An 18,739-nucleotide genomic window follows, 5' to 3' on the forward strand; every position below is an offset into this window, starting at 1 on the left:
CCTGGTTTGGGTAATGAAATGTTTTACAAGAAAAAAAAACAGAGCTCAGAGAGCACTAAGGGACCCCTCATTTCAACCTTGAGCTACAAATATTCTCCTTGATTGGAATCAACAATTCGTTCACTCATTGTGAATTCTTTGAAAAGATTTTCAAATTAGATGCTGCAATAATTGACTTTGGCTTCAAACCCAACGCCGTGTTTCGATTGGTGACTGCATTCATTCAGGGTAAAGTCTGAACTAAGCTGAGTTTAGATCTGGCTTGCTCTTTAGCCTCTGTCCCCCAAAATAAGAGTTTCTGTTCTTCGCTGTTCCACTTTCTATTATGCCACAATAAATTTAAGTCACAATTGTGATATTTTTTTTTACAACATGTATCTTACAGTTTTGTATTCATGCGCTTTTCTTTTTTCACACATTTATTTTTAGGGGGGGGGGTAGATGTGGATCTCCCCCCCTTTACTGTCTTTAATTAAACACAGTTCCGTACACTGTTATTTTACATCAGCCCAGTAAAAATTCATCCCTAAGGGCCAGGGAGATAACGTGCCATACTATAAACAGGAGAGAAATGGATGCGTTCTTGAAATAAACTTGCAAAAGTTGTGCTTGAAATTCAGAAGAAGAGAGTTGGAAGGGACCTGGGAGGTCTTCTAGTCCAACCCCCTGCTAGAACAGGAGACCCTAGATCAGGGGTAGGCAACCTTGGCTCTTTTATGACTCATGGACTTCAACTCCCAGAATTCCTGAGCCAGCATGGCTCAGCTTGGAAACCTCTCCCTTTCCCCTCAGCGTGACTGGCTGAGGAATTCTGGGAGTTGAAGTCCACGAGTCATAAAAGAGCCAAGGTTGCCTACCCCTGCCCTATATCAGGGCTCCTCAATCTTGGCTAATTTAAGACTCATGGACTTCAACTCCCAGAATTTCTCAGCCAGCATGGCTCAGCTTGGAAACCTCTCCCTTTCCCCTCAGGATGGCTGGCTCAGGAATTCTGGGAGTTGAAGTCCACGAGTCATAAAAGAGCCAAGGTTCCCCACCCCCTGCCCTATACCATTTCAGACAAAATGGCTGTCCAGTCTCCTTTTAAAAGCCTCCAATGATGGAGCACCCACAGCTTCTAAAGACAAGCAGTAAGATTAAAAACACCAACTGACCCTCCGATAAAAAAAAACAACAACCACTTTCATTTGCAGACAATTTAAATAAATCTTCCTCAACCCCTGCTAGGCTTACTTAGTGAACTAAATTTTTTGCTAGAGAAGCTTGTGAGTGGGTGCCATGTTTGCTTGCCTTCTGCTTTCACCTAGACTCCAGGGCCATTTTCTTTCTGTAACCATTTCAGTGAGCTGCCATATTTTTAAGTCTGTACCGTCATTGACCCAAGCATGCGCCAAACGATCCACTGTTTCTAGCTCTCCGTCTGCTGACTCTGCTTTGCAAGCTCTTCTTTAAGCTTCAGCTGTAGCCTGGAACACAACAGGTGACGATGCCCTTGTTGAACTGTGCTGGACACATGCCATCCTGCTCCTCCCCCCCCCTCCTCAATTTCTGGACTGTCTATGTAAATTGCATAGCTTTACTTCGATGTGCAAATGCTCCGATAGTGTTGCCCTGTGAATCTGTGTGGCTCATGTATCAAAACCCCAAAGGAAGAAAAGCTGCTTGCCAATCACTGTGTCCAAAAACCAAAGAGAATGCTTTACATTGCATTACATTCCCGTGTTTGGTATGAACGACGCCTGCCATGTTGTGGTGTCTTGGTTTTTACTTAAGTTATTATTTATCTTTTGACACGCAAAGGTAAGTTTGTGTCTATCGTGTGTAAATATGCATTGCATTCTATATATACTGTATATATATGATCCCCCCCCATTAGTTAGCAGGGGAAGGGTGGAGCTAAAGTCCATTAAAGTTTACAACATGCAAAAGAAATTTCATTTCCAAGGAAGTATATTTAAATCTCAAAGGCAGTGGTGGCGAACCTATGGCACGGGTGCCAGGGGCGGCACTTGGAGCCCTTTCTGTGGGCATACGTGCCGTTGCCCCAGCCTTGCCTCCCCCCGTACCACCCCTCTCCAGCAGCCCCCCTGAAGGAGAGTCGCCCCTGAGCGTGGCCCACCTGGAACAGCGCTGCCAAGGACATGGCAGCCAGGCAGCGTGGACAAGACTCTGCCCTCACACCCCATCATGCACAGTTGATGTTGCAGGGCGCGGGCAGAGGGTGTGACTGCCATAGCGCTGCTGGGTTGCCTGGGTGATCTGTGGCAGGCCCTGGAGGCAGTGAGTAGCCCTGCAGGCAGGCGGGGCGGGGAATGGGGGAGTGGGGCAGGGGTTGGAGCGGGGGCAAAGCCAGTGTTTGGGCACTCGGTCTCTAAAAGGTTCGCCATCACTGCTCAAAGGTATTTTATTTTCAGATGTTGCCCTCTACGTGTCATTTTCAGCACAGAGTGAAGCTGACTCGGTTTCCCAAAACCACCTGGGCCTTTCAACTTTTTCAATTTTAATAATTTAATTGGATCTTGAATGTAACACTCAAGGTTTGGGGAGCCCTGATATAAACACAAAACCATACTGTCCTTAGGTTTCAGGTTTGTGGCTTTCAGCCATTGGGTCTTATATTTCAGAATTCAGTGTTAGCTACTAATATTTTTGTGAAATAACACATAAAATGATTCACATTTGAAAGGAATTCATAAGGAATTATCACTGTAAAATCACAGGAGTAGGAGACCTTGTTCAGTGATTTTACCACATTGCTTCTTATTAAAGGGAATTCTTTGATTGGGAATTCTCTAAAATATTCTTTTGAACACTTGATTTATTTTTTTGCGTATACTCTAATTGTTGGTCTTCGAGGCTACTCTTCTGAACATTTATTCACACATCTCTGTTTAAAACTTTAGACAATACTTTTAGAAACTAAATATGTGCCATACAGAGACAAAGCAAGAGAGAGTTTGCAAAAAGAAATAGTTACAGATACAAAGATAGCTATAGCTATAGATAAAAGTTTGTGTGTGTGTGTGCGTGTACACGCACACACACCCCTATATACACCTATATACACGTAATATATGCTTCATACGGTTTGTCAAGATCTTGCCATTTTCTCACTATTCTTAATGGAAACATGTTACTCTAATTCAGTTTTCTGTGGTAAGATATTATGTAAGTTATATTTAGTTTCTTATATTTCCTTGTATAAACTGGTAGTGAGACGCCTAATCATCTGCATCCAGAGAGGTTTGTGTGCAGTAATACAATTACACATATAAGCCTTGCATTCAAAAATTAAGTAACTAGCCATTCCTATGAATTCTTTATCATTTACAGATTTAAAAATCAAACAAATTCAGTGAAGAAACATTAAAATACGGGCTTCTGGGTGTTGTAGTAAACTATTGTAATTTAAATTTAAGATGATTGAGTTGTAAATTGATATGCCATAATTTTCAATTAATGCACATGTGAATTTGTTGAAATAATGCTGAAGAAATCAAAACATCAAACCTTCCAAAAATCTGATTCACTGCTGAGTAAACAGCATATTCCCTCAGTTTAGGATATAAGCAATGCCAGGGATCAAATTTCACTTATCTGTTATGATGTAATTACATTAATTACACTAATTATTATCATTTATGATTGAGTATATACATAATTCAGAAACTAATATTAAAATCTCCAGTTCTGATGATGATGATCATAAAAAATATTAAAACAGTAAAGACAATCATATTGCAAAAGATAACAGGGAGTTTGTTAGATAAAAATTGATCAAAACCATATTTTATCGACTAAAATCATCAGTTATAGCTTGTTAAACCTGGAGAGAGAGAAATGGTTATGAATCAGGTCAGCTACCTGCCTCACTTTGCTTTGAAGCATTAAGCAAATGCACTGTAAAACCTTTTATCTTGTTCTGTCAGATGTGTCCTTTATAAAATAAACATAGTTTTAATAATCTGAAGTAGGTTAAAACTACATGTCATTTTCTAAAATCTCTAAAAATCTTTCACATTAACACTGAGTACATTTAAGTATATTCTGACTTGACACACAAATATATGCCCTCAAATACCAGTTTCTTATAAGATACTGCTTTGTATTTCAAAAATATTCTTCTAAAAGAAAAAAAAGATTACTCTCCAGACGGTTAAACTAAATTTGGGCGTATGATGTAATTGTGGAGTGAATGAAACAATTTTCATTTAGGAATTTTGTGCAATCTGGTGCTCTCTTTAGAAATGTATTTTGAGTAGAGAAACACCAAAGTCCCATCTAAATCAGATTTCATCGTGCAATTTAGATTTGGCTGCATAAATTATTTTTTCTAGGCTAGGAAGTCCTCTATTAAACTACTGATTTTTCTTAATAATTTAAAAACAGGTTTGGGTCGTGTAGATCTCCATAATCTCAGGAAATTACAATCAGTTTCCTCCAATATCACTGCAAGTTCATATATAGCAGTGGTGGCGAACCTATGGCACGCGTGCCAGAGGTGGCACTCAGAGCCCTCTCTATGGGTACACGTGCCGTCACCCCAGGCCTGCCTCCCCCCATGCACCCCTTCTCATCAGCAGCCCCTCTGGAGGAGATTCGCCCCCAAGTGTGGCCCGCATGGAGCAGCGCAGCCAAGGACATGGGGGCTGGGCAGTGGGGACAAGACTCCGCCCTCGTGCCCCATCGCACGCAGATGATGCTGTGGGGTGTGGACAGAGGGCGTGGCTACCATGGTGCTGCTGGTCTGCCTGGGCGATCTGCGGTGGACCATGAAGGCAGTAAGTGGCTGGGTGGGCGGAGTGGGGGCGGGGCCAGTTTTTGGGCACTTAGTCTTTAAAAGGTTTGCCATCACTGATATATAGGTAATATACCCCCCTACTTGGTATATCTTTGCAAATATTGAAAAAGTGCTTCCATTTACGTTTTTGAAAATGTTAGAGGTCAGGTTTGAAATTCTAATACGAAGCTAATGCAACACGATTCGCCTTTAAAGTGGCAACTTACAATTGAGTTATTTTTATAATATTATTAGTTTTTAAAAATACTTTGAATATATCTTTTAATGTATCCATTAAATGTATTTTAATTGACAAGATATTTTCCAAGAATAAGCGGTAGAGCTATTCGGCATTAACCTAACAACTCAGTATTTTTTTTTCCCTCGTGAGGTTAAAAGTATAAACAGTATATCTCATAAGTCTTTTGGTGAGGGTGGTGTTGATATTTGTCAAATCAGTTAAAAATACAAAAACAAGGACAATTAATTATTTAGGCCCATGCAAGAATGTTAGTTTGCCCAGAGAGTTTTTAAAACTTTTTTTCCCATCAAGTGGGCAATATGGTTTAGTTTTTAAATTTCTAAATTTCACTCTGCTTTTTAATCTTGACAAAGTTGAATTGTTATTCAAACATCCAAACTCTTAAGCTAATTTCTCTTACAATCTAATCTCCTCAAGTTGCTTTTACCAGTAGGTCTTTAATATTGAGATTTACTGACTGCAAATGTTGGAGATGCTGTCATTTTTTTTTTCATAGTCAGAGATACCTTTGGTGTCTTGGAAGGTTTTAGCTCAGGGGTAGGCAACCTTGGCTCTTTTATGACTTACGGACTTCAACTCCCAGAATTCCTGAGCCAGTATGGCTCAGGATTTCTGGGAGCTGAAGTCCACGAGTCATAAAAGAGCCAAGGTTGCCTACCTCTGGTTTAGCTTAATACAGGTAGTCCTTGACTACAACCATTCATTAAGTGACTGTTGAGGGTTACAACAGCATTGAAAAAAGTGACTTATGACCATTTTTCATACAACCGTTGCAGCTTTCCCATGGTCATGTGAACAAAATTCAGATGGCAACTGACTCTTATTTAGTGTCCTGGGGTCATGTGATCACTTTTGCAACCTTCTGACAAACAAAATCAATGGGGAAGCTGGATTCACTTGACCATCGTGCCCCTAATTTCACAACTGCGGTGATTCACTTCACAACTGTGGCAAGAAAGGTCATAAAACAGGGAAAACTCACTTAATGAGTATCTCGCTTAGCAGTGGAAATTTTGGGCTCAGTTGTGGTTGTAAGTCAAGGATTACCTGTAATGGTGTTTTGAGCAAAACGTGTTAAGTATAGAAATCACATCCTTGAGTTCTTGAATTCTCTGAGAATTAAAGAGAAATGGACTAGCTTTGTGAAATCGCCATTCCATCGAAGTAGTCAGAGTTGCCTTAATTGGCTGGAAGAAGAAACAAGATGTTGCTGAGGTCTTGTACTAGCTTAAACAAGTTAACCAGTGTTTAGTTAACGTCTTTGCTTTAGCTGAATATTTTGCATCTCTGCTGAATAGTAAACGGGATGTGCTCTGTATCTTTCAGATGACCCGGAAACACGGGATGCCTGGTGGGCGGAAGTTCGTCAAGAAATCAAATCCCATGCAAAGGCATTGGGCTGTCATGCTGTAGTGGGCTACAGTGAATCAACTAGCATTTGGTAACTCGCTGGCTCTTTTGCTCTGACAATTAAACCACTTTATCTCTGCAAGGAGCAGAAGGAAAGGGTGAAAAGAGAAGCTCCGAGATCTGTTGTATAAAGTTGTGCCAATTACTAGGAAGCAGGAAGGCTCAGGATGATGGGGCGTATAGTAATATAGCCACTTAGCTGCTGGGACATGACTACAGTGTAGAAAGGATGCTGTTTCTGTATTGCTGCTGTTTGCTTTGGTGAACAAAGAAATGACAACTGATTCTGAACAGCAGAACCTTCATTTTTATTATCTGTGGCGTGAGGGGTCTCCACTGGTAGCCTTGTAACCCTTTTTTGATCAGTGATCAAGCTATCAAGAGGAGATGCCGTTTGGGGATGTGAAGACAGAAGATAGAGGACAACACTAACTTGAGGACACACAAAAAAAGAGATGGGGAATGATCCACTACATCAGAGGTGGGGAACGATGGCCCTTTTATGACTGGTGGACTTCAACTCCCAGAATTCCTGAGCCAGCCATGCTGAGGGGAAAGGGAGAAGTTTCCATGCTGAGCCATGCTGGCTCAGGAATTCTGGGAGTTGAAGTCCACGAGTCATAAAGTGGCCTAGGCCAGAGATAGGTAATCTTGGCTCTTTTATGATTCATGGACTTCAACTCCCAGAATTCCTCAGCCAGCCATGCTGAGGGGAAAGGGAGAAGTTTCCATGCTTAGCCATGCGGGCTCAGGAATTCTGGGAGTTGAAGTCCACGAGTCATAAAAGGGCCATTGTTCCCCACCCCTGGACTACATAATGGGGAATTCATCACATTAGCAAGTACAGATGGTCCTTGATTTACAACCAGTCATTTAGTGACTGTTCAGAATGACAATGGATCCCCCCAGGGGTAATTGCCACCCAGTTTCAAACTTTCAACGGTTACCCCTCCAGCCCAGTCATGTGACTACATTTCAGGCGCTCAGCAATCAGCCTGCTTTTACAGCCGTTTGCAGCTGCATTTTCCCCCTTTGCGTCTAGTTTTTTTGACAAAACAGTCCCATAGTGAACCATTGCTTCACTTAGCAATCACAACATTTGTGATAGCCACAAAAAAAGGTGGTAAAATCTAGTCGGGTCCAAGGACAATGCGTTACAGCTAGGACTGTCATGGGCAGACTTGATTGTAGTCCTAAGCCAGAGACTACCTGTGTTTGATTTATGTGTAAAGGTTAATATAAAATTCTTCCTGGCTCTTCCACTTTTGGAATGCAGGCCTGGCGTCCACACCCATCAACTAAAATTCTTAGCCTGGAAAAAGTCCTGCCTCTTGGCTGTTGTTTTAGTTTTGATGCAGAGCATCCGGCATACCACACAGGGGTGAAATGTGTCCCTCGACCCTTTACTATTGTACTTCTGAAAAGGGGTTGTCCTTACCACAGTCAAAATAAACACCGTATGGCAGGCAGCTTATTTTTCAAAACTCCCCCACTCTAAATGCTCCCTTTCAACATGGATTTGGGTTGTGGCTTTTTCATTTGTGGGAATAGATTTCACAAAGCATATGAGTGAACTCATGACTAATCTTTCTTTCTTTCTTTCTTTCTTTCTTTCTTTCTTTCTTTCTTTCTTTCTTTCTTTCTTTCTTCCTTTCTTTCTTTCTTTCTTTCTCCCTCTCTCTCTTCCCCCTATTTTTCTTTCTCTTTTTTCCTTTTTCTTTCTTCTTTCTTTCTTTTTCCCTTTCTGTCTTTTCCCTTTCCCTTCGTACCTTTTTCATTCTCTTTCCCTCTTTTTCTTTCTATTTTTTCTTTCTTTCTCCTCCCTCTCTCTCTTCTTTCTCTTTCTTTCTTTCTTTCTTTCTTTCTTTCTTTCTTTCTTTCTTTCTTTCTTTCTTTCTTTCTTTCTTTTTCTCCCTCCCTCCCTCCCTCTTCTTTCTTTCTTTCTTTTTTCACAGTGAGGAGGTCTGTATTTTGTCTGCCTCGGGCACAGCCGCTGTGCTGAATCCCAGGTTCCTCCAGGATGGAAACATGGAAGTCTGTTTGGAACCAAGGTTGTCATGGCAGCCTGGCTACTTTTCCATAGGGTCAGAGAAGGGAGAGGTTGAGTTTTTTCCTCAAAACCAAGATAGTTCTTCTCTATTAGGGTAGGTTACCAGTGGTACAGCACAGAATGCGGGGGCCGACTACTGTACTGATTTTTCACTAACAACTGCAGACGTGTGGGACTGCCCCAGTCACTAGCCTTACTGCTTTAAAATTTCTAACAGCCTGAATAAGGTAACCATTTGGCTACTAACAGCAGAATGCAAATCCTTTCCCCTGTTTTGAACTGTCCCTCTCTTAACACTGAGTGTGCAAGTGATTCTTTATTTCACACCATTATCAAGATTTTATGGCACACTAAAGCAGGGTTTCCCAACTTTGGCAACTTTAAGACACGTGGACTTCAGTTCCCAGAATTCTCCAGCCGACCATAGAGATTGGCCTCTCCTTTTCAAGTTACAGTGAAACTTCAATTGAAGGATCCCCATTTCGGGGTCCAGTTTTCTATCTCAACGAAACTCCCGAACATCTTGTACAGGTCTGGATGAGGGAGCTGAATTTACATTACGCTCGGGTCAGCTATGACAATTTACATTAGGGCATCAAGCTGACATCATTTCTCTCATGGCATCAATACACAAATCACTAAAATTGCCACAAAGGACATCCTATGCGATTTGACAGGCCTTTGAGCATAACAGACCTCTCCTTCCCATGTGTCTGTCAGATCAAGGTTTCAGCAAATATAATTTTTCCATAGAAAATAATCAAGTTGAGCTCTTCAGGAAAAAAAAAACCCCTACTGAAATGTATTAAATGCTAAAAAAAAAATGCTGATTTTTTTTTTAACTAGCTCTGAGATTGCCGAGTCATTCTTTTGTGAGATGACCATCGTGTTCATTGTGATGAGATTCCCCCCGGAAGGCAGATTACTTATTTATTTATTTTGAAGAAAAGTTAGGCATGGACAACTTGAGGTGTTGTCCTTTTTGCTTCCTCTTCAAAACTTCATATTCCCTCTGCCTCCAGTATGGATGAGCGGAGCTTCTGTCATTTTCAATTATTTGCTTCTCTATTCTTGTATTTACAAGAGTTAATGAAGTCAGCTTAATTTAAATAAGCTCCATCCTGATTTACTTGGTAGCTAAAGGGTCAGCGGCATTATATCATGTTGTCTTTTAATCCACTTGCGCCTTTAGACACTTGTTATGTAATCAGACTGCCCTTCAGGTCCACGAAAGACTCTTACCTTAATGCAATACTAAAAGCTCACGTTTGAGTTCAAAATACCTACAGTATACATTACTTTTGTTTAGAGAAGATTACAGGAAGATGGCAGACTAAAGGGGCTGATGTTATCCGTCTCTTTTGCATTCATAGTTTGTTACATTGAGTTGTATCCCATCTTGTCCGCTTCTCTGATGCGATCTTTTCAGCAATTCAGTGGAAGATGTGCTCAACAGATCAAAGAAAAAGTCAATTATTATCAGTTCCTCTGTTCTCAGGTTGATTTCTCCACCGTCTGTTCCAGATGGCTGGGAGATCCTTCAGAAGGGTATGAGATTACAGAGGGGGCTAAGAAAGATCATTGTTGCACAGAGACATGTCTTGACCAACAAAAAGGTGGAGAAAAACCACTGACCCCCTACTTTTTGATTCTAATAAAAACATTCTATAGCAGTGGTTCTCAACCTGTGGGTCGGGACCCCATTTGGGGTCGAACGACCATTTCACGGGGGTCGCCAAACAATGCAGTCCGTCATTTTTTCCCCCTTTTCCTTAGCTGTGGTACTCCCTTTTATTCTATTGGCTTTTGAAAGCCAATAGAATAGACTCTCTTGAATAGAGTCTAATTCTATTGGCTTTCAAAAGCCAATAGGAATTGTCCAGGCTGTCTCTGCCCTGCTGAGCCCGCCAAAAGTCCCATTCTGCAAACGGTGCTGCACCAGTTGAGTAGTCCCCGACTTACGACCGGTTGAGTAGTCCTCGACTTACAACCGGTTGGGGGTCGCGGCATTAAAAAGGTTGAGAACCACTGTTCTATAGCTTCTAGGTCCAATCAATGACGTATGTTGAAAAGGAAGCTAAGCCATCCACATGTTGGTGAGGGTACCCTTAATCAACCAGACATGCAATCTGATTATTCAGCTTCAAAATAAAAATGTTTTAGTACAGGACATAAAAATGTACAGTTCAGCTTTTTATTCATATTAAATATATTGTGGCAAACCTTAGTGGGTTGGAAGTATATATAGTTGTCAAATCAAGAGAAATTAAATATGATAAGATAGTCTTAAAAAACCCACTCCCTTGTAGCACTGATGACGTTACCTAGTTGGGCAGTGAAACGTCTGCAAGAAAACAACCAAGCTCAGAGAAGCACCCAGGATCCCACACTGCCCAGAGTTGTCGGTGATGAACAGTCTGCAAATCTGGTGGATAAATAATTAAATAAGATAAAGTGTTTCTGTAAAAATAGATTTCTCTAGCAAGCGACACTTAGTCACTGATTTGCACTCATTAGCCAAATTTATGACAAAACCTAGTTGTAGTTGCCCTTCTGACTTGTTAAAATTGTTCTTTCCTTCATGACACACGTTTTTCCATTCCTGTCCAAATAACCGCTTCGTAGAACCCTAAATCTAATAGAAATGAGTATTTCTGTTGTGTTGTGTTTTACAGAACTACTGAAACCAAATTCACAAAAAGCTATGCGATTTCTACTAATCTGCCCATTGCATGTGTGTGTGGTTTAAAAAGGGGAGATAAATTAATTATCTGTTTGGTCTCTTAGGGGACAGGACGGTCTGCGGATTAATGCATAAAGCATTATAAAAGAAAGCAGACTGGCCAGCAACATACACGTAGTCCTCAATTTACGACCACCGTTGTGACTGGAGTTTCTGTGGCTCGGCAAGGCCCTTGATAAGTGAGTCAGGCCCACTTTTATCATCTTTTTTTTTTTGTCACGGTTGTTCAACGAATCACTGCAGTTGTTAAGTGGATCGTGCTGTGTTAAGCCGATCTGGCTTCCCCCATTGACTGGGTTGTCACAACCTGTCTGGAGGGTCACAAATGGCAGTCATGTGACCTCTGGAGTGCCGCATGCCGATTGCCAATGGCTCAAATTTTGATCATGTGATCTTGGTGCTATCACGGTTTCAAGTGTGAGGACCAAGTCAAAGGCCACTTCTTTCAGTCCCTTTGAACCGTCACCAAACAAGTGGTCGTAAGTCGAGGACTACCTGTACGGGATATCTGTATGAAGCAGGGGTAGGCAGCCTTGGCTCTTTTATGACTCGTGGACCAACTCCCAGAATTCCTGAGCCAGCCATGCTGAGGGGAAAGGGAGAGATTTCCAAGCTGAGCCATGCTGGCTCAGGAATTCTGGGAGTTGAAGTCCACCAGTCATAAAAGGACCAAGATTGCCTACCCCTGTCCTAAGTCGTCCTGTTCTAAATGGTGAGCCTCCTAGACCAAGGGTAGGCAACCTTGGCTCTTTTATGACTCGTGGACTTCAACTCCCAGAATTCCTGAGCCAGCATGGCTCAGCATGGAAACCTCCCTTTCCCCTCAGCATAGCTGGCTCAGGAATTCTGGGAGTTGAAGTCCACGAGTCATAAAAGAGCCAAGGTTGCCTACCCCTGGTATAAGCCACATATAGGCTGATAACGTGTGTGAACCCCCATTTCAAGTGACCAACCTTGTTTAGAAAGTCGGTGTCTGAATGGTAATTTTAGACTGCTCCCCATGTTATCTCCTAGGCTAGAAGAATCCTTACCTCTCGGTTGTGGCTTCTGCCACATCCCCTACGATGAGCTCAACATGCCATTCCCGGCCCGCCTCGCTTACTGCTGCAGCTGCAGGAAGCAGAAAGTGCCCGATGTGCTTTTCACGACGATAGACTTGCCTGTGGACGCAGTGGTGTTTGGAAAAGGATGCCTCATCCAAGCCAGGTACTCAGCAGGAAAGGAATACAGGAAGAAGAGGCATATTTTCATAGTAGACATATTAGTACTTATATTCTGCCTTTATTATTTCTACAAGTATCTCCAGGTGACAAACAGCCACCTTCCTCCTCTTTTTCCTCACAACAACAACCCTGTGAGGTATATTGGGCTGAGAGAGTGTGACTGGTCCAAGGTCGCCCAGCTGGCTTTAATTCCTAAGGCAAGACTAGAACTCACAGTCTTCTGGTGATTGGCCCAAGGTTACCCAACTGGCTTTCATGCCTAAGGCGGGATTAGAATTCAGAGTCCTGGGATTGGCCCAAGATCACCCAGCCGGCTTTCATGCCTAAGGTGGGACTAGAACTCACAGTCTCCTGGTGATTGGTCCAAAGTCAGCCAGCCAGCTTTCATGGTTAAGGAAGGACTAGAATTCACAATCACCCTGTTTCTAGCCTGGTGCCTTAACCACTAGACCAGGGGTCTTCAAACGTGGCCTTTTTATGACCTGTGGACTTCAACTCCCAGAATTCCTCAGCCAGTGTGCCTGGCTGAGGAATTCTGGGAATTGAAGTCCACAAGTCATAAAAGGGCCAAGTTTGAAGACCCCTGCTTTAGAAAGTGCCGTGAAGAGAAACAACGATAATAAGGGGTCTGGAGGCTAAATCATACAATTAATAGCTAAGGCAATGAGGTGTATTTAGTCTAATGAAGAGAAGGTTTGGGGGAGACAGGATCGCAGCCTTCCAATATTTGAAGGTCTGTCACAGGGAAGAAGGTCAATTTATTCTCCAAAGCACCTGAGGGCAGGACAAGAAACAGTGGGTGGAAGTTCATCAGAGGGAGATCTTACCTGAAACTTAGGAGGAATTTTCTGACAGTGAATAGCCTAATATTCCAATATTTGAGGAGCTACCCCAGAGAAGAGGTGGTCAACTTATTCTCCCAAGCATTTCAGGGCAGAGCAAGAAGCAATTGATGGAAACTTATCAAGGAGAGATCCAGCCTAGAAATCAGAAATTTTCTGACAGTGAGAACCATCAGTGGAATGTCTTGCCCAATTAACCAATGGAACAGCTTGCCTCCTGCAGTTGTGGATGCTCCATCACTGGAGGTCTTCAAGAAAAGACTGAACAACCAGGATAGTATAAGGATTCCTACCTTGGGCATGGGGTTGGACTAGAAGACCTCCAAGGTACCATCTAGCCCTATGACTATGATTCCTTAAGGCCACGTGCCTTGAAATTTATGGTTCACTCCCCAACAGGCTATGCCGGCTGAAAAAGAAAGCCCAAGCCGAAGCCAACGCAACCTGCATCAGTAATCTGCTGCCATTTATGGAGTACGAAGTACACACTCAGTTGATGAATAAGCTGAAGCTGAGAGGGATGAACGCCCTCTTTGGCCTACGAATACAGATCACGGTGGGAGAAACGATGTTGATGGGTCTGGCAGTAAGTTTTCCATTTGTGTTTTAAACATTTTGATTGTTTTCCAATCCTCTAGCGCAGGGGTCTTCAAACTTGGCGCTTTTATGACGGGTGGACTTCAACTCCCAGAATTCCTCAGCCAGCGTGCCTGGCTGAGGAATTCTGGGAGTTGAAGTCTACCCGTCATAAAAGGGCCATGTTTGAAGACCCCTGTCTTAAATCTAACAAAATGGAGGCTGGCTGAGGAATTCTGGGAGTTGAAGTGCACAAGTCATAAAAGGGCCATGTTTGAAGACCCCTGTCATAGATGGGTCAAGGTATCTTCAGGCTAGGAATACTGGTGATTTCCCCCCCCCCCTTTGCCTTGACCAGGTCCCCTCCAGGATACTCACACAAGGGGTTTTTCCCAGCGGAAAGCACCTACTTTCAGGAATGTTCTCACTACTTTTCAGAAGCATCTACTATTACATTTTTTTTAAAAGTACCTATTTGTCATCTTAAATTCACCCAGGTCTTTTCTGTGGAAACACTATTTTTTTTCCCCTTTATGTATATGCTTTTGTATCCACTGCTTTAACTCAATGTAATTTACTTTGTGGTATTTTCATATATATTTTTTTATTTGTGCACTAGTTCTAGGTGATCAGATACATGCATTTTTTTTATTCATAATTTAAAAAAAAATTGCTACAATTTGAGCTCATGGTTAGCCATCTAAAATTCTGGGACAAATTTTTAAAATAAACAAACTAGTAGATCAACTCAATGATTCCTCCAGTTTTGCATCCCGGAAAAATACTTAAGCATTGAATAAAATTAGGAAGGACCAAAATGGCAGGGACCTAACAGAGGCAGAAGAGATTAAGAAGAGATGGCAAAACTACACAGAAGAACTATACAAGAATGAGCTTAGCGTCCCAGATAACCACAATGAGATGGTCACTGACCTCGAACCAGACATCCTAGAATGTGAAGTGAAATGAGCCTTAGAAAATCTGAGCAACAACAAAGCTAATGGAGGTGACAGTATTCCAGCTGAGCTATTCAAAATCTTAAAAGACGATGCAGTAAAAGTGCTACACTCAATTTGCCAGCAAATTTGGAAAACTCAACAGTGGCCACAGGATTGGAAAAGATCAGTTTACATTCCAATTCCAAAGAAAGGCAATACCAAAGAATGTTCAAACTATCACACCATTGCACTCATTTCACATGCTAGTAAAGTTATGCTTAAAATCCTACAAGCTAGACTCCAGCAGTATGTGGATCGAGAACTATCAGAAGTACAGGCAGGATTTCGAAGAGGCAGAGGAACTAGAGATCAAATTGCCAACATACGCTGGATCATGGAGAAAGCTAGGGAGTTCCAGAAAAACATCTACTTCTGCTTCATTGACTATGCAAAAGCCTTTGATTGTGTGGATCACAACAAATTGTGGCAAGTTTTTAAAGAGATGGGAATACCAGACCATCTTATTTGTCTCTTGAGAAACCTATATGCAGGTCAAGAAGCAACAGTGAGAACTGGAAACGGAACCACTGTTGGTTCAAAATTGGGAAAGGAGTCCGGCAAGGCTGTATTCTGTCGCCCTGCCTATTTAACTTATATGCAGAGCACATCATGAGAAAGGCAGGGCTAGATGAATCAAAAGTTGGAATTAAGATTGCCAGGAGAAATATCAACAACCTAAGATAGGCAGATGATACCACTCTAATGGCAGAAAGTGAAGAGGAACTAAAGAGCCTCTTGATGCGGGTGAAGAAGGAGAGTGCAAAAGTTTGCTTGAAACTCAACATTAAGAAAACCAAAATCATGACATCTGGCCCTCTCAATTCCCGGCAAATAGAAGGGGAAGAAATGGAGGTAGTGACAGATTTTATTTTTCTGGGCTCCAAGATCACCTCAGATGGGGACTGCAGCCAAGAAATTAAAAGGCGCTTGCTCCTGGGGAAGAAAGCTATGGCAAATCTAGACAGCACACTAAAAAGCAGAGACATCACCCTGCCAACAAAAGTGCGTATAGTCCAGGCCATGGTTTTCCCAGTTGCAATGTATGGCTGTGAACGTTGGACCATAAGAAAGGCTGAGCGCCAAAGAATTGAGGCCTTTGAACTATGGTGCTGGAGAAGACTCCTGCGAGTCACTTGGACTGCAAGGCGTTCAAACCGGTCAGTCCTAGAAGAGATCAACCCCGACTGCTCTTTAGAAGGCCAGATCCTGAAGTTGAAATTCAAATACTTTGGCCACCTAATAAGAAGGAAGGACTCACTGGAGAAGAGCCTAATGCTGGGAAAGATTGAGGGCAATAGAAAAAGGGGACGACAGAGAATGAGATGGCTGGAAGGAGTCACTGAAGCAGTAGGTGTGAACTTAAATGGACTCCAGAAGATGGTAGAGGACAGGAAGGCCTGGAGGAACGTTGTCCATGGGGTCGCGATGGGTCGGACACGACTTCGCAATTAACAACAACAACAACAAGGAAGGTTTTACATGTCTTAAAAACCCAGAATGTCAAGATTTGTTGGTTTAGTCGTTTAAACAAAGTTGTAAGAAAGAAACAGGTCTTAGGCTTTTTTTAAAATAAACCATGAAGATTTCAAAATGGAAAATCCTATAATAGTACCTTTTCTAAAGTTAATGAACAGCAGCTGGAATCCAGTTTCCGGTGTTTCAGTCCACTTTAAAGGTTTCTGCCACAATAAAGGCTACTAATGAAGATCTCTTTAGAGGTCAGATGTTATCCTACTGATTGTTGTGGGGTTATATCTGCAGCATCTAACGGTGTCTTTTGTGTTTGACGTAAAATACACAAAGATAATCCTTGAGCTGCAGTTCCCAAGATTTTTTGCCTATCCAGGTTTATAACTCTTTGAAAAAGCTGCATTGTCACACTGAAATATCCCTCAGTGCTTCTTAACTCTTCTTTTAATCTGTATTTTGACCTCCAGTTTCCCACTTGTTTATTTTCTGAAGAAAAATCTGACTTGCTTACACAATCCCATCCACACATACTTAGGCTGCGCAATCTAGATCAGGGGTCTCCAAACCCTTGACAACTTTAACTGGGACTTCAACTCCCAGAATTCCCCAGCCAGCACAGCACAGTTGGCTGAGGAATTCTGGGAGCTTGAAGTCCACAAGTCTTAAAATTCCCAAGTTTGGAGCCGGCTGAGAAATTTTGGGAGTTGAAGTCCATAGGTCTTAAAGTAATCCCGTTTGGGGACCCCTGGTCTAGATCACTGTTTCTCAATCTCAGAGTTTTAAATTTAAATGTGCATTACAGAAAAAAAAATGTATCTAGCTTTGTTTTTACTTGTAAATTTCTGAATATGTTGAAGTCCACACATCTTCAGGTTGCTAAGTTTGAGAAACTCTGATCCAGATATACAGTCAATAGCACAGTGATGGCGAACCTTTTAGAGACTGAGTGCCCAAAAACCGCCCGCCTGCCCAGCCCGCCCACTGTTCTGCCACCTGCCCCTGCTCCACCCCCCACCCACTCGCAGGGCCACCCACCACCTCCACGGCCCACCGCAGATTGCCCAGGCTGCCCTGTAGCGCCATGGCAGCCACGCTCTCCACCCACACCCAGCAGCAGCATCTGTGTGCGTTGTGGCGCAAAAACAGAGTCTTGTCCCTGCTGACTGGCTGCCATGTTCTTGGCTGCGCTGCTCCTTGTGGGTCGTGCCCGGAGGTGACTCTCCAGGGGGGGCTGCTGGTGAGGAGGGGGCCGCAGGGGGAGGCAGGGCTGGGGCAACAGCACGTGTGCCCACAGAGAGGGCTCTGAGTGCCGCCTTTGGCATGCGCGCCATAGGTTCGCCACCATTGCAATAGCACATTTTAAACCAGCGATTCTCAACCTATGGGTCGCGACCCCATTTGGGGTCGGTTGACCATTTCACAGGGGTCGCCAAGCAAGGCTGTCCGCCATTTTTTTTCCCTTTTCCAGCGGGTGTCTTACCTCCCTTGGGCTGGGCCAACTGGTGGCCCAGCCGGTGGTTGGCCTGCTCCGTCTCTGCCGCTTGCCAGCTACGCCTCGGCTGGCGCAGGGGGCGGCACCACACATGCGCGTCGCTCCCAGGCAGGGAAAGTCCTCGACTTACGACCAGTTGGGTAGTCCTCGACTTACGACCGGTTTAGTCATCGACTTACAACCAGTTTAGTCCTCGACTTACAACCGGTTGGGGTCGTGGCATTAAAAAGGTTGAGAACCACTGTTTTAAACCCTTACATTTTTATACCTATAGGAGGAAGTGTAATACAGGGGTGTCAAACTCAATTTCATTGAGGGCCGCATCAGCATTGCGGTTGCCCTTGGGGGGGCGGGGGCGGCCTACTGGGTGGGCTTGGATGGAGTGGGTGTGGCCTACTGGGTGGGTGTGGCCAGCTCTACATCATTTGTATCAAGGGTGCCTGTGGGGGCCTGGGCAGGAGTGGGACAGATCTGAGGGTCTCTGGCAGAAAGGGGTGGGACCAGGGCAGAGCCCATCAAGCCGGATATGTGAAGTAGGCGAGGGCCATTTGCTGGCCACTTCCAGGCGATGGTGCATTTCTTCATTCCTCACAAAGGGTGACACCTCCCCAGCATGCACCCAGGGGATGGGGCCGACATGGCAGGGGCTGGTTCCTCGCTGTTTCCAGACGGCCTTGTGGAGCTAAGACTGAATGCATTTCAACATAGATGGCCACCACAAAATTGTACATTGGCTCCCGGCCGGCCTGGGCCAGGGCCAAGGCAGTGGGGGCTGTTCCCTCACTGTTTCCAGGATGGCTTTGCCGACCACATGAAACCACTTTGTGGGCCACATCTGTCCCCCGGGCCTTGTGTTTGACATGTCTAGTGTAATACTTAGACTCTGTTCCCAC

At 43.4% G+C, this 18,739-nt stretch overlaps 1 protein-coding gene across 19 annotated transcripts in view; it reads left to right on the top strand.

The window, feature by feature from the left end:
- The window catches only part of C2CD5 (C2 calcium dependent domain containing 5), a 97,570-nt gene that overhangs the window by 48,929 nt on the left and 29,902 nt on the right, over positions 1-18,739 (top strand). For 11 of the 19 annotated variants that reach the window (XM_039347358.1, XM_039347363.1, XM_039347351.1 and 8 more), the window contains 4 exons: positions 6,369-6,483; positions 8,408-8,503; positions 12,260-12,451; positions 13,710-13,896. In XM_039347358.1, the coding sequence (XP_039203292.1) occupies positions 6,369-6,483; positions 8,408-8,503; positions 12,260-12,451; positions 13,710-13,896 (590 nt within the window). Of the gene's footprint in view, positions 1-6,368; positions 6,484-8,407; positions 8,597-12,259; positions 12,452-13,709; positions 13,897-18,739 lie in introns of all 19 variants that reach the window. The other 8 variants (XM_039347356.1, XM_039347347.1, XM_039347353.1 and 5 more) reach the window with 2 other exon arrangements.

Source organism: Crotalus tigris, unplaced genomic scaffold (assembly GCF_016545835.1).
Source record: "Crotalus tigris isolate CLP2741 ecotype Arizona unplaced genomic scaffold, ASM1654583v1 scf7180000018068.1947079, whole genome shotgun sequence".
In the NCBI taxonomy this organism is placed as follows: domain Eukaryota; kingdom Metazoa; phylum Chordata; class Lepidosauria; order Squamata; family Viperidae; genus Crotalus; species Crotalus tigris.